The following is a 12,095-nucleotide window of genomic DNA, read 5'->3' on the forward strand; positions in this document are numbered from 1 at the left end:
CTCCAGCTCACGGACCATACAGTTCTGTAGCTTATTAAAGTCCCTGTTTGTTTTAGAGCAAAATGGACCGCATTGAATTAGGGGGACTAGAGTACAGTTGAGGCAGAAAAAAGGGCGGACACTTACTCGCACTGCTTCGGTCCAATCACCAGCTTCGGTATCGCCTCGAGGTTCGTTTCCGGCACGTAGCCCGAAAACGTTTCGTTCACGCACGCAATCAGATCGTTCTTCTGCTCCAGGAAGCACTCCGGCCCTTTCTCTGCAATGAATACTGTATCCGCGAGGGCGAATTGGAAAGAGGAGGGTGGTCAACGCTAAAGTACCTCTACGCCAAGCGCGAATATGTGTCACACTCACGCGCAATCTGATCGCCATCCTTGTGGCAAACAAAGTTCAGGAGATTCTTGAAAATGTCCAGCCCCGATCGCTTGACCACCTTCTCGTCAGCCTCCAGACACGGATCGATCGCGTTCGCGAACGTGTTGACGCACTCGATCAGCGTGTTCCGCTTGCGGCAGTACTTGTTGAAGACGGTGTCGAGATCACCGGTCGGTTTGGCCGCTTCCACCTCCTGCTGGAACTGGTTAATGTCGATCAGCCCTCGGCCACACTCGAAGAACGTCATGGCGGCATCGCGCGCATTATCGAACGCATCGTCCGGTGCCCCAGCTGTCGAACACTTGTCCCGCAGCAACCGCTCGACCTCTTCCAACGATGGTAGCGTTAGATTCCCCGGGAGTCGTTCCCGGATTGCATCGACATCGATTTGGTTCGATACACCGGACGGTATGGCCACGATGGAACAGGCAGCTAACGCGAATTGGAAATCACTTTATCCTTTGCCACTTTGAAAATCACTCCTGCTCCTTGCTTACCCATAATGGTGGCCAGCGCGAGGCAAAGGTACTTCAATGCCATTGCTTCGATGGTTGGTTCGCTTTGTCTAGGGGGTTTTCGCGACGTCCACACAGAGCACTCCGTAAGTTAATCACTCTCCAGCGCTCCACTGACTGATTATATATATGCACACGAGCCGTGGGTTCGCCGGGAAGGGTCGTGATTCGCGTACCACATCAACAACACACGACGGACACGGATGGACTGATACGGCAAAAGTACGATCATGTGCGCGCGCGCGCGCGTGCCCGCGTTCTCTATCAAAATCCATCCGATCCCATCCAGCCTATCGACGACCGACCGGTCCCCCGGGCCTTAATCTTACGGATGTGAGCTAAATTGAGTGCTTTTGTCCGGATGAAACCAACGACTTAAGTGATGGTACACGGTACAGATGCAGCTTCCTTCTAGATCCCAGAGCGACCAGAGTGAGAGGCAGAGACGGAGTTGACGACGACGCCCGGGTGTTCTATCGGTAATCATCCCTTACGACGTCAGCCCTGTAAATAGGTCCACGATCGACAGACGCGTTGGCGTTGATTAAGGCGCTTCCGCATGATTGAGCCAATAACGGCGATCGATGCAGATCAACGGGGGAAAAGGTTCTAGGAACTGCGTTACCGGTTTCTCAGAGCCTCCTTTGAGCATGGCTAAAAGGTTTGGTTTTTTTTTCACTTAAAAATCAAAGTGTACATAGAATGATTTTTAGAAAGCAAACGTGCCGCCACTTGCCACAGTGCAGTTACCGATCTGGAACGCATGTACTAGCGATGAACGCTGCTGTAGAAAATATGGAGTGAGTTTCTGGCGTTTCTTTTTTAAAAAAAATCAACATTTTCTGCAGCTTTCATTCATTATAATTGTACTTTCAGGCAAAAAGAGAGTGAATTCATAGAGGAACACGAAACAGGCGACCACAGTGTGGCTTCTGCGAAGGATCTTTCGGAACAGGAAGACGTATGTAGCACTTTCTTCACTCATCGGTAGTTGTTTGCAAACTCCAAATAATATTTTTCCCCTTAGGAATCAAGTGATAACGATTCCGGGGACGAAAGTACTTCGAGTGAGTCCAGCAGTGATGAGCTGGCGAAAATTATCCGCTGGTCCAAGAGGCGTTCGTTTGCCGATCGAGGAGGAGGCGATGCGGATGTCACTTATGTAAAACCAAACCGTATACCTGCTTGATGTGTGCGGTCAAATTGTAATATTTAAATTATTTCTCTTTCTAGGACTCAGACTGGAGTACGGATACAGTGATTGTGAACGAACGACCGTCCAACAAGGAAGCACTTGCATCGCCGAAAGACGAGACTGTGTTGTGTGACGAATTCGATGCTACAGTAATGTAAGTACTGAGATACGCCAGCATTAAGTGCATAAATATAAAAACATATTTACAATTTACAGAAAACAGGAAAAACGCTTAACAGTGGATCAGCAATTGGATTCCTTATGCGAACAGATGAAGGAGATGAAAATGGAGCACCAGGATGACGATAAAAGCGTCCAGAAATCAGTTGATCAAGTGACTTCTAGTAATATGTTTAAACGTAGCAGTGACAATGACGACTTGGATCTAGAGAGAGGAGAGAAAGCGATCAGACAAAAGCAGAAGAAACAAATCGCTCACGAAATGTTCCAGGAATGGTTGCAGGCGGAGTACAGACGGTGCGACGGTGAAAATACCGAGCGCACGATGCTTTGCCCGGAAGAAATTGTTCCCGGTCACTAGTACCAACCGCTGTCACACTGTGATTCATTTCATCCTAATGGCTCTTTATTCGACACACATACACAGATGGGTTTGTCATTAAATTTGGGAACCTTTTCTTGTTGTTTCTTTGTAACCATTTTTATCAAATTAACATTATCACCACATTTTATCCAATAAAAAAAACACCACGTACACACGCATTAAACCTGGTATCATCACTAACTTGGTATTTCGTTCGAAGAGGGCTTATCACCGTTTGAGCAATAGGAATAGGAACAGGGGGAATGAACCGTGGGCGGTATGTGCGGCCTATCTTACAAACAGTTTCGCAATCATGGCCATGAACAGCGTAGATAGCAGTATGTGTACCGATGCTTGCGATAGAGTACCCGTATTACCACGACCAGTCTTTCGGGGGACAGCTTCCTGTGGAACGAAGAAATCGGATATAGATATGACAGACCGAAGGTCACCGCGTTTAGGCGTCACAACTTACACCAGTCAGGTTGGCGCAGGGAGTTTCTCGCCGTACGAACTTGAACAGTGACTCGACCAGATTGGCTGGCGTCGATTCCTTGCAACCTTCCAGCGCTAAAACCATACAGTTCTGGAGGGTAGTCATTTCACTGGAAAATTTAAAACCATTAGAGACATTACAGGACTCGCATGCTCGATGGTTTGAGTGCTGGTTCTTACTCGCATTGCTTTTTGCCCATCACCAGCTTCGGAACTCCGCCTGGCGAGGACGATGGAGTGGTTTCTTCCGTCAGGTATCCCGAGAACGTACCATTGATACAATCTACAAGCGCATCCTTTTGATCGGAGAAACACTCGGGACCTTCCTCTGCAATGAACACTGAAAGACAATTCGTCAAAGAATGTCATGGAGATGCTTAGCAACAGCTACTTACACGCAATCTGGTCACCGTCCTTATGGCAAACAAAGTTAAGCAATCCGTGCACAATGTTCACCATCACGACCTTGCTTTCCTTCTCCTCCGTCTCCAGGCAAACGTCCACCTTGTTCGAGAACGTGTCGATGCATTCGATCGCCGCGGAACGTCTCCGGCAGTACCTGACGCCATAATCGATGTGTATGAAAGGTTAATGAAGATCACAAATGTCTCAGCCCCCCCCCCCCTCCCGGGGGCTGGTCATAATTACTTATTGAACACGGTGTCCAGGTCTCCCGTTGGTTTGGCCTTTTTGATCTCCTCCTGGAGATCGCTGAAATCGACGAGATCGCGCATACATTCACCGAACTTTTGAGCCGCCTGTTCGGCCTCCTCGTACGATGCGTCACTGCCGGCCACTCGGGAACACTTTTCCTTGATTACCTTCTGGATATCCTCGAGCTTGGGCAACGTAACGTTCTTGAACTCCGGTGGCAATATATCGGCAAACTTTTCATCTTTCAGTATCTCGTTCAGATCGATGTCCTTCAGATCGATCTGGCCCGGTTCGGGCGCATCTTGAGAGGCCGCTTGTAGCGCTAGAAAGAAGTAGAAAAAAAAAACCACAGACGTGAGCACATGGGTTTCTTGAAGGCGTTTTCGTCTCCTCTTTCTCTCTCTCGCGCGCACGCCACTCTTCAATTATGCTTTGTTTCAGCTGCGTTTTGTGTGGCCCCCGCTTGAACTTTGAACGGTTGAGCGATAACAACGCGATCCCACACATGCTCTTATCATGCAAGGAAGGCTCCTCCATCGGACCCGTCACACTGCAGCCCAGGAGGGACCAGTGAGTAATATCGAAACCACTTTTTGGCTACAAGAGAGATCCAATTACTTACCAAACACCACCAGAAGGCAGGCGGCAATGTTCTGTTTCCAGGAAAACATTTTTAAACTCCAAACTGAAGCAGGACACTAGACGAGACGAGCGACGGTTGCGCGTTCAGACACAAACTCTTCAATCCGAGATCACGCAAGCACCACTGTCACGGCAGGAATGTACCGAAACCACATTGATGGCTCGCTGGCTGGATGGATGGATGAGAGGCAACCAACTACTGAAGCAGCTCGGGGACGCCTTATCACTGTGCAGTACCAGCGCAACGGCTGCCCAGGGTTTAATCGCCGATACCTGTAGACATTTCGAGTTGATAAGAAATCAGTTTGCTCGCTAGCTAAAGCCTTCGATGATGATTTGGGCGCTCGCGCTCGCTATGAATGTCGTCACCAATCGGTCGGTGAGGCGGCTATTTGTTTTGGTGTCCAGGCCGGCGCTCTCTGTGCACACATAAGCGAGATGTCTTTGTGTGTTTTGGTTTTTGCTTGGCTCCGCATATTTCCAATTGAACTTTTCCGTGACACCAACTCAATTGCTGAGATTGGAATGCAACCGCACGATCCAGCACGACGTGCAGCAAATCACCTTTGAGACACATAACATACCTAAATCACGACGATCGTAGAACGCTGCTGGAAATCACAGATAAAAAAAAAACACCCAAAACGATCACTCCACGATCGCATCGTCCGCTCTACGAAACGTTAGCAAACCGAATGCCGCGTTGACCGAGGAGAAGCAAACAGCTACGCCTGGCCGCGCTGCGCTGTCCAAGAGAGTCGGAGAGATGCGTTACCAACCCGGCGGGCAACCCTTGCTTGGTGCGCTTGGTGTCCATTCATTCCGTGAGTTCCGAGAACGCGTGGTGGTGTGCGTTGTCGTTTGAGGTGCCCTTGAAAATGTGCTGGCTGCTTTAACGATCGGACAGCAGAAGCAGGTAACGAAAAAAAAGGTGCATTTGCTGGGAATGTCGACTCATGGAGAAGGAGAAGAAGGTGAGACTAGAAGGAGCGCGCGAGCGAACGGACGAACGAGCGTCTTATGTGAACTTAAGACTGTTTTATTGAAGGATTTTTTGCTGTTTTTGTTTTTTTGTTGAGGAAACACTCTCGGCGTGCACTGGTTTTAGTATCGAAACATTATTTGATAAATCCCCTTGCCGTCGCCTCTCATTCCGTGCACCGGATGCCTCGCTTCACAATGTTGGCTTCACCAGGCTTTGGTTTGTTGTCCGGCATCCCGGCCGCTCTATCGCTCTTCCCTCTTCGACTATCTTCTCTAAGGCAGTTTGTCATGTGTGTGATGTCTGTTGCACTCATTCATTGTTGGTTAGACGTAGAAAACGTATATGCGCATAAAAAGAAGAGGTCCCCAGCTCGATCTCCAGCTTGATCGTACTTTCTCTCTCTCTTGCAGGGGTTCCCTGGTGCGTGACTGTGTCCGTTCGTCTACACTTTAGAGCTTGAACGCTTGACGCATCATCAGATCAAAGTAAGCATCGGAGTCGATCGATGCGCTCAACCCGGCATAGTAGTTCAGGAACTCCTCCTTCGTCACGATGCCATCCACGTTGCCGTTCTCTTCGAAGTTGGCCAAATACTTCCGCAGAATAACGTCCTCCGTTTCCTCTCCGCTAATGTACAGCGGATGATTCTTCACGGAGTACACGTTCCTAGAGAGAGAGAGAGAGAGAGAGAGAGAGAGAGAGAGAGAGAGAGAGAGAGAGAGAGAGAGAGAGAGAGAGAGAGAGAGAGAGGGAGAGAGGAAAGTTAGTAAACAGAAACAAAGAACCCCTTTTCACCCAAGCAACATACTTTAGATCATCGATCGTAATCGAACCATCGCCCGTTTTGTCCAGCTTGGCGAACGCCTGGGTCACGATGCTAACCCGGGACTCGGACATGTTGGGACGGATCGCAACCAGGAACTCGGTCATATTGATCGAACCACTCCCATCTGTGTCGAACCTAGAAAAAAAGGAAAACAAAATAAAACATCAACTGAAGTGCTCTGGGTGCCTGCGTGCGTCCACATACTTGTTAAACATATCGGTAGCTTCCTCGGTCGAAATATCGAGCCCGGTATCGTGCAGGCCCTTGATGAACTCCTCCAGATTCAGCTGCTTGTTACCATCGTCGTCCATGCGACGGAAGCAACGACCGAGACCAAGAATGCCCGATGCACCACGGGCCAGGCACATGTGGCGCAGCTTCTCGATCGAGTCCGTCAGCGTGCCGGAGGACAGGGCGCGCCGGCTGCGGTTAATCATTTCCGATTCTTGACGAGACATTGCACTGACGGGGCGATGGGCCATCTGGAAGGAGGTGAAGATGGAATTAGACGGAACGGAATCTCGGAATCACTTTCAACTCGTTAGTGATGTTCAATGGTTGGCGAGTGCACCGCGATTAACTTGTAAACCTTGGCCACACAGCACCAGCTAGTGGACTGAACTCGTAACGTGTTAATGACCTCGAAGCAGCGACTTTGCTTATTGGTTACTAAATAATCTAGTAGGCACTATGGGCCTGTTGTAAGCAGGATTGCTAAGCAACACGTTCGCTGTCGACACGTCACGCCTGAACGAATAACCGGAAAATTGTGGCGATGTACCGGAATTTGGCCGGATGTTTCAAAGGACGTATCATCGACCTCCGACCCCGAAAAGGAAGGATTCTATTGTGTGTGCGAACGAGGGGACGAGATGATTAATTTCCTTTTCAGACAACCGAGACTGACACAAGGCGGCTTCCCTGCTGACAGTGAGAGTGTTATCCATCGGATCCGATAGACCAAGTCCTTCTTCCTCAGTCACAGCTTAACCGTTGGCCTGACACCTCAAACGCACCCGAAGAAACGCGTACATTGTGGGTGGTGCGGACACTTAATTATGGTGACCTCGTTTCTCGACCTTCTTCTTCCTCTTCTTCTTCTGCTGCTTCTGATTCACGCTCCCTCTGCAAGGGGACCCCTACTAGGGAAAAAAAGGGGGTCGTCCATCGACCGGCGACCGCCATCGAAGTCGAAGTCGCGTCGCAGTAGGCGGTCTCTGTGATTTCGTCGGTGGTGGAACGGCTTCCCATACCTTCAGCGGAATGCGATGATTGAATCGATGGATCGCTCGCATACTGGTGCGTTTGAGGTGAAATATGGACTCCAGGATGTATTGATGACGATACCAGACGGATCACGAGGAGGAGCAGGAGAGGAGAGGGGGAACTCCGGGGGGTGGTGTACTAGTCAGTTCTGAGGTGAGGTAGTTTGCAGCAAGAGTATCCTCCGAATCACGCTTGTTCCCTTTTTACTGAGGTCGAGATCCTCGCGAAACGCGTGATGGCGTTGCCCTTAGCCGTTACAAGCGGATCCGTGTATCGGCATTGGCACTAGCACGCGGTACATTTCACAGTCACACCCAGTGATGGCACACAGACACAGACACAGGCACAGGGCACGGTGATCGTTGGAGGGACTTGCTCTGACTCTGCTCGCCAAATCCTTGCAGCGCGAAGGCACAAATCGGACTGGACCCAGGGTCCTGCCACGCCATCGGTGTCGGCGTGTGCCATTACTCAGCCGGTTTTCCTTCTCACTAGTCGCCACCGTCCGTCCACCCAACGAGATCGGAACCACGAGAGAAAGAAGAGAGTTCGTCCTGCTGGCTTTACATTCCCTGTAAAGTCCAGTCTAGTAGTAGTTTGCGCCCATGTCCAGGTGCTATTGAGAGCAAAAATGTAAATGTATTCCATCGCCACCATCGCCACGACTAGGCAGCACGCGAGGGTCCTTCGGCGAACCCAATCCATTCCAAGGGAGGGGTTCAAACCAAGCTGGACATCCACGTGGATTAACTGGATAGTTTAAGGACGACAGAGAGAACCAACGAGAGAGAGAGAGAGAGAGCACCTGGCTCTCTGCCACTGTGGTCAATCAATAAGTGGCGGATCGTGTCACGAAGCGGCATGGCCTCTCGCGCGCACTCTGTTTGCAAACACCTCGCACCATTCCGGAGAGCGAATACCGTGGGTTGGCGTTGCTGCTGCTTCTAAGGAATCATAAAATTCCACCATTCCGTAGCTGCGGTGCTGCGTCATATGCCTCATAAGGGTAAAGACCAATTATAGCGAGCGATAATATGCGAGGGGGTGCTGTTTCAGTTGAGTAACTTTTGCCGGTACAGAAAAGGCATTACTCATGAGATGACGCGACAAGCAAGAGGCTGTGATGCATGAATTTGTCACACCTCGCTCCACATACCAACACAACAACCCGCTGGAAGCTGGTATTTCCTCGCGATCTTGCTTCAACGCATTCCCGATACAGGCGCAAAATTCACGCATCAGAACCAGAGATCCCCCACAGATGGAGCAACAGCATCGATACGGCAGCACACCATCCGTTTATCGAATTAAACTCATCTCTGCTCTCCGTATACGGTTTAACAAGAACGAACCAAAAACAGTGCCAGCGGCGCTCCAAAAACCCTCCAAAAACCGCGAAGAGATCAAGATCGGATCGATGGAAAAGACGAAGAAACGTGACCGTAGTCGAATCCGCTACAACGGGTGCCAACACCGCGTGAAGGTCGTTTTCGCGACTCGCTCGGCGTTCGGGTGTTTGTGTGCGATCGTGCAAGGCCGCGACACACTCGCCCGAAGCCTGAGTCACACACAGTTCCACCGAAAACAGTAAGGGGTTTTTCCACTTTACACAAAAACAGCGCTAGATACGAAAGAAGATCATATTTACACAATGGTAGCCGATGCCAAAGATGATGTTGCTGCTGGTTTGCTGGGGACAGTACTCGAACAACTCGAACACAACCACTGGAAACTGGAGAACACAAAACGCTATCACGTGGGATCACGAGGCGGAGCGATCTGATCGCACCGGTGCACCGAAGACGAATGAAACGGATTGTGTTGCCGCGAAGTGCACCAAGCAACAGGCCCCCGGCGCGCTACTGGATCGCGTGGTGGTGGTGGTTGTGCTAGGAGCTTGGCCTTTCCCTACCTCCCCTCCCTACCCGGGGTTTTCGGTTGATGACTAATGAAGTAAAGTAGTGCAACGGATGGTTGTGGTTCACCATCAACGGGCTTTCGATGGTTAAAAGCTCATTTTCGATACCCTGTCCTCACCTCGGAATGGGGGTAGGTTTGTGGTAATGATAAGTGTGCAAGTTATCAATCGCACTCCCGTGAGCCACGCAATGCTACGCGGAAAAACCGGACGGACGGACAGACGTCGAATATCGATCGATATCCGTGATGCGATGATAGGATCGGTTCACCGTTCGGTGGCCCTGCGCAATACAGTGTTTAGGGATCCACCATCCATCCGGCCAGATGGTGGAGCATGATAGTGGCACTGGCTAGCAACCAACATGGTATCGAGCACTTCCTTGTCCCGTCCGGTATGATGTATTATGCACAAACACATCACTAGCCGCGCGATAGAAGGACCGGTGTGTCCAGTCCAGGCACATTCATTACTTTATGGATCGATTGAATAGAATCACTGGTTGCAGGACACCAGAACGTCCACGTTGTCCTGCTGCAAACGCCTGTGCTCTTGACCTTGGCCTGCTAGCCTGGACTGCACTATACCCGGGGGGGGGGGGGGGGGGCGAGGTTGGTGGTTTCATAATGTTGTGATGGATAGTGCTTTTCCTGTTATTATCGCTGGCACACAAACAGTCACACACTCGCCAACAACATCTAGGTTAAACTGTTTAAACAAAGCAGTTATCTTGTGTTGCAAGGCACCAGCGACCCTTTCATACCTTTCTCCCTTTGATTGTGAAAGGTTTCTCTACCGGTTGCTTTGATTTTCCACTAACGACTGACTGACGACTACTAAATGGCGACTTGGATTTGAGGAAACGACGTCGTGCTAAACGGAAGGAAACGATCTGGCTGCTCCGGTGAAGGTTGAACGAATGCAAAGCTCCCAGTTGGAGCTGTCGCTGACTGTCGTCGTGATGCTCCAATAAAAGTAGCGCTCGGTGTCGGTATATCGGTGGCGTACCCGGCGGTGCGTAGTTTTGGCTTTTTCCATTGGCTTTTTTCGGAAAATTATACCTCCCCAAGGGCGCGGCATCATGAGCGTGGCTGAGCTCGGGGACACACCCTGCCCTCCCCCGGAGGAAATTGGAGAGTAGAAGGGTGGCGACCGAGAGACTCCAGCTACTTCCGTCCGTATCGTCCGTCCTGTCGCCAGGGAGCGACTAGCGTGAGACACATGCCAGCATGCCATCCGCATTATCTTTGGCTTTGCTTGCGTTGGAAAATGCCATCTGCGTGCGATTGGGAATTTATCAGTTTTTTTTTCTCTATAAATCATCTATTGGAGTACTTGGACAGTTCATGGAATGTACTTTCAGGGTGTTACAGATGGAAAAAAATAAGATTAATGATATTCTCTTTTATTTTATGTAAAGTTAGTAAACTCAAAGATGTCCGCGACTGCCGTCTATCGGTGTTTGTTCGTTTTAAGACGACATCGTGTTCCAATATACCGTGCTGAGCATGTGCTAAACAGCTCCATGGTGTTGGCTGGCATCGCTTGTTGGCACATTTTCAATATCCGCAAAGGCAAGGGCTCCGCAACACAGACCACAGTCCCCCCTCCGTCCCTCTCTCTCTTTCTGTAATACTGTTCTCCAGCAGCAGCAGCAGCCGCTCTCCTCATCTGGGCAGACGGCGACCAGTCTGAAGCTTCCTTCACTCCTTCATTCCCCACCGCTTGGATCGTAAACGGTACACGCATCGGTGAGTTTGTGGCCTGGGCCTGGCATTGTGCCAACAGGCAGGCAACGGAGGATTCACTTTCAATTCTACGCCAAAAAACCAAGTCAAGGAATGGTCGGAAGGTGAACGGTCGGTACGAAACGGTGTACTCTAATGCGGTGTAGTCTGGTGCGGGGATCTGACGCTCAGCTTCACGCTTGACGAGCGCCCCAGAACAACAAATGACCGTTCAATCATAACGCTCATGAGGCGAAAGAACAAAAGGTGAGCCATCGGTTGATCGGTTCTGTATGGGCTTCGATTAACATTAGTGTCGCATTTGTCTTTTAGTAAATTACATTTGTGTTAACCAACATGGTGGTTTTGGGCTAATTGCGCACCTTTCGGAAAATTATTTTTTAGTAGTGATTGCTAAAGAATCAATTAGCAGTAGTACCATTTTTCAGGACGATGAAGCGTCCAGCTATTAATTAGTGTTTGTGCTACTCCTCCTTCTACTATTCTTTAATTCCAGATGATAAGCTGTTATTCAATTTATTGCATGAGAATTGACGGGAATAACCTACACTATCATAAAACTAAACATTAAATAAATTATTTCGGTGTGATTAGCGTTCCTTTAATGAATTTAAATGCTCAAATGTTTCCTGCAAAACATCTCCCCAACAGCTTGTAACGCTTATAACGCACATAAAGAGCGAGACAGCGATACCGGGGCGGGTATTGTGATGGCTGAGTACTTTATACAGTGTGGGGTTAAAAATAGCGTTTAAAATTTGTTAATAAAAAGCATTTTACCCCATTTTTTATGTTCCTAATGCCTCAATCCTTAATGCCCTAAAGTCTTTGTAACTATAAATACATTAAAAATACACAGTTCATGCCAATAAAGTGTATTTGAACAACAAATTGGTGGATTAATGGTGAGTCAAGCCAATCGATTCAAA

General features: G+C 49.4%; 4 protein-coding genes across 6 annotated transcripts in view; 1 reads left to right on the plus strand and 3 right to left on the minus strand.

Moving 5' to 3' along the window:
- Window positions 1–1,100, minus strand: part of LOC126577910 (27 kDa hemolymph protein-like) — a 1,399-nt gene extending 299 nt beyond the window's left edge. The window contains exons 1-4 of the mRNA XM_050239951.1: window positions 876–1,100; window positions 358–810; window positions 127–271; window positions 1–43 (exon numbers count right to left, since the gene is read on the minus strand). The exon at window positions 1–43 is cut by the window's left edge and continues 75 nt beyond it. Coding sequence (XP_050095908.1) covers window positions 1–43; window positions 127–271; window positions 358–810; window positions 876–918 — 684 coding nt within the window. The 5' untranslated portion in view covers window positions 919–1,100. The remainder of the gene's footprint in view (window positions 44–126; window positions 272–357; window positions 811–875) is intronic.
- A 337-nt stretch (window positions 1,101–1,437) lies between these two features.
- LOC126577909 (protein phosphatase inhibitor 2-like) lies at window positions 1,438–2,875 on the plus strand. Of its 2 annotated transcripts, XM_050239949.1 has the most exons (6): window positions 1,438–1,554; window positions 1,607–1,693; window positions 1,770–1,854; window positions 1,921–2,055; window positions 2,127–2,242; window positions 2,305–2,875. In XM_050239949.1, the coding sequence occupies exons 1-6, from the start codon at window positions 1,478–1,480 to the stop codon at window positions 2,627–2,629; spliced, it is 825 nt and encodes a 274-aa protein (XP_050095906.1). In that variant the 5' UTR covers window positions 1,438–1,477; the 3' UTR covers window positions 2,630–2,875. The 2 variants fall into 2 exon arrangements, with proteins under 2 accessions (XP_050095906.1, XP_050095907.1); XM_050239950.1 differs by lacking the exon at window positions 1,438–1,554 and having other exon boundaries at window positions 1,604–1,693.
- Window positions 2,812–5,115, minus strand: LOC126577906 (27 kDa hemolymph protein-like). The gene is made up of 7 exons (XM_050239946.1): window positions 5,008–5,115; window positions 4,404–4,696; window positions 3,776–4,103; window positions 3,523–3,686; window positions 3,308–3,467; window positions 3,108–3,237; window positions 2,812–3,037 (listed from the first exon to the last, which is right to left on the minus strand). Exons 2-7 carry the CDS (start codon window positions 4,450–4,452, stop codon window positions 2,921–2,923), a joined length of 948 nt encoding a protein of 315 aa, XP_050095903.1. The 5' UTR covers window positions 4,453–4,696; window positions 5,008–5,115; the 3' UTR covers window positions 2,812–2,920.
- A 318-nt stretch (window positions 5,116–5,433) lies between these two features.
- LOC126577911 (calcyphosin-like protein) lies at window positions 5,434–10,316 on the minus strand. Of its 2 annotated transcripts, none has more exons than XM_050239954.1 (4): window positions 10,182–10,316; window positions 6,439–6,716; window positions 6,217–6,369; window positions 5,434–6,074 (listed from the first exon to the last, which is right to left on the minus strand). In XM_050239954.1, the coding sequence occupies exons 2-4, from the start codon at window positions 6,714–6,716 to the stop codon at window positions 5,858–5,860; spliced, it is 648 nt and encodes a 215-aa protein (XP_050095911.1). In that variant the 5' UTR covers window positions 10,182–10,316; the 3' UTR covers window positions 5,434–5,857. The 2 variants fall into 2 exon arrangements, with proteins under 2 accessions (XP_050095911.1, XP_050095910.1); XM_050239953.1 differs by lacking the exon at window positions 10,182–10,316 and adding an exon at window positions 9,149–9,314.
- Between the last annotated feature and the right edge of the window lie 1,779 nt (window positions 10,317–12,095).

Source organism: Anopheles aquasalis, chromosome 3 (assembly GCF_943734665.1).
Source record: "Anopheles aquasalis chromosome 3, idAnoAquaMG_Q_19, whole genome shotgun sequence".
In the NCBI taxonomy this organism is placed as follows: domain Eukaryota; kingdom Metazoa; phylum Arthropoda; class Insecta; order Diptera; family Culicidae; genus Anopheles; species Anopheles aquasalis.

Excerpts from the sequence above, each read along its gene's own strand:
- LOC126577909 (XM_050239949.1), top strand. The coding sequence starts at position 1,478 with ATGCAGATCAACGGGGGAAAAGGTTCTAGGAACTGCGTTACCGGTTTC. Across the intron at positions 1,555-1,606 it reads CCTTTGAGCATGGCTAAAAG|AAAGCAAACGTGCCGCCACT; the intron begins GTTTGGTTTTTT and ends AATGATTTTTAG. Across the intron at positions 1,855-1,920 it reads ATCTTTCGGAACAGGAAGAC|GAATCAAGTGATAACGATTC; the intron begins GTATGTAGCACT and ends TTTTCCCCTTAG.
- LOC126577906 (XM_050239946.1), bottom strand. The coding sequence starts at position 4,452 with ATGTTTTCCTGGAAACAGAACATTGCCGCCTGCCTTCTGGTGGTGTTT. Across the intron at positions 3,687-3,775 it reads CTGGACACCGTGTTCAATAA|GTACTGCCGGAGACGTTCCG; the intron begins GTAATTATGACC and ends TTATGGCGTCAG. Across the intron at positions 3,468-3,522 it reads GGACGGTGACCAGATTGCGT|TGTTCATTGCAGAGGAAGGT; the intron begins GTAAGTAGCTGT and ends ATTGTCTTTCAG.
- LOC126577911 (XM_050239954.1), bottom strand. The coding sequence starts at position 6,716 with ATGGCCCATCGCCCCGTCAGTGCAATGTCTCGTCAAGAATCGGAAATG. Across the intron at positions 6,370-6,438 it reads GCTACCGATATGTTTAACAA|GTTCGACACAGATGGGAGTG; the intron begins GTATGTGGACGC and ends CTTTTTTTCTAG. Across the intron at positions 6,075-6,216 it reads ATTACGATCGATGATCTAAA|GAACGTGTACTCCGTGAAGA; the intron begins GTATGTTGCTTG and ends CTCTCTCTCTAG.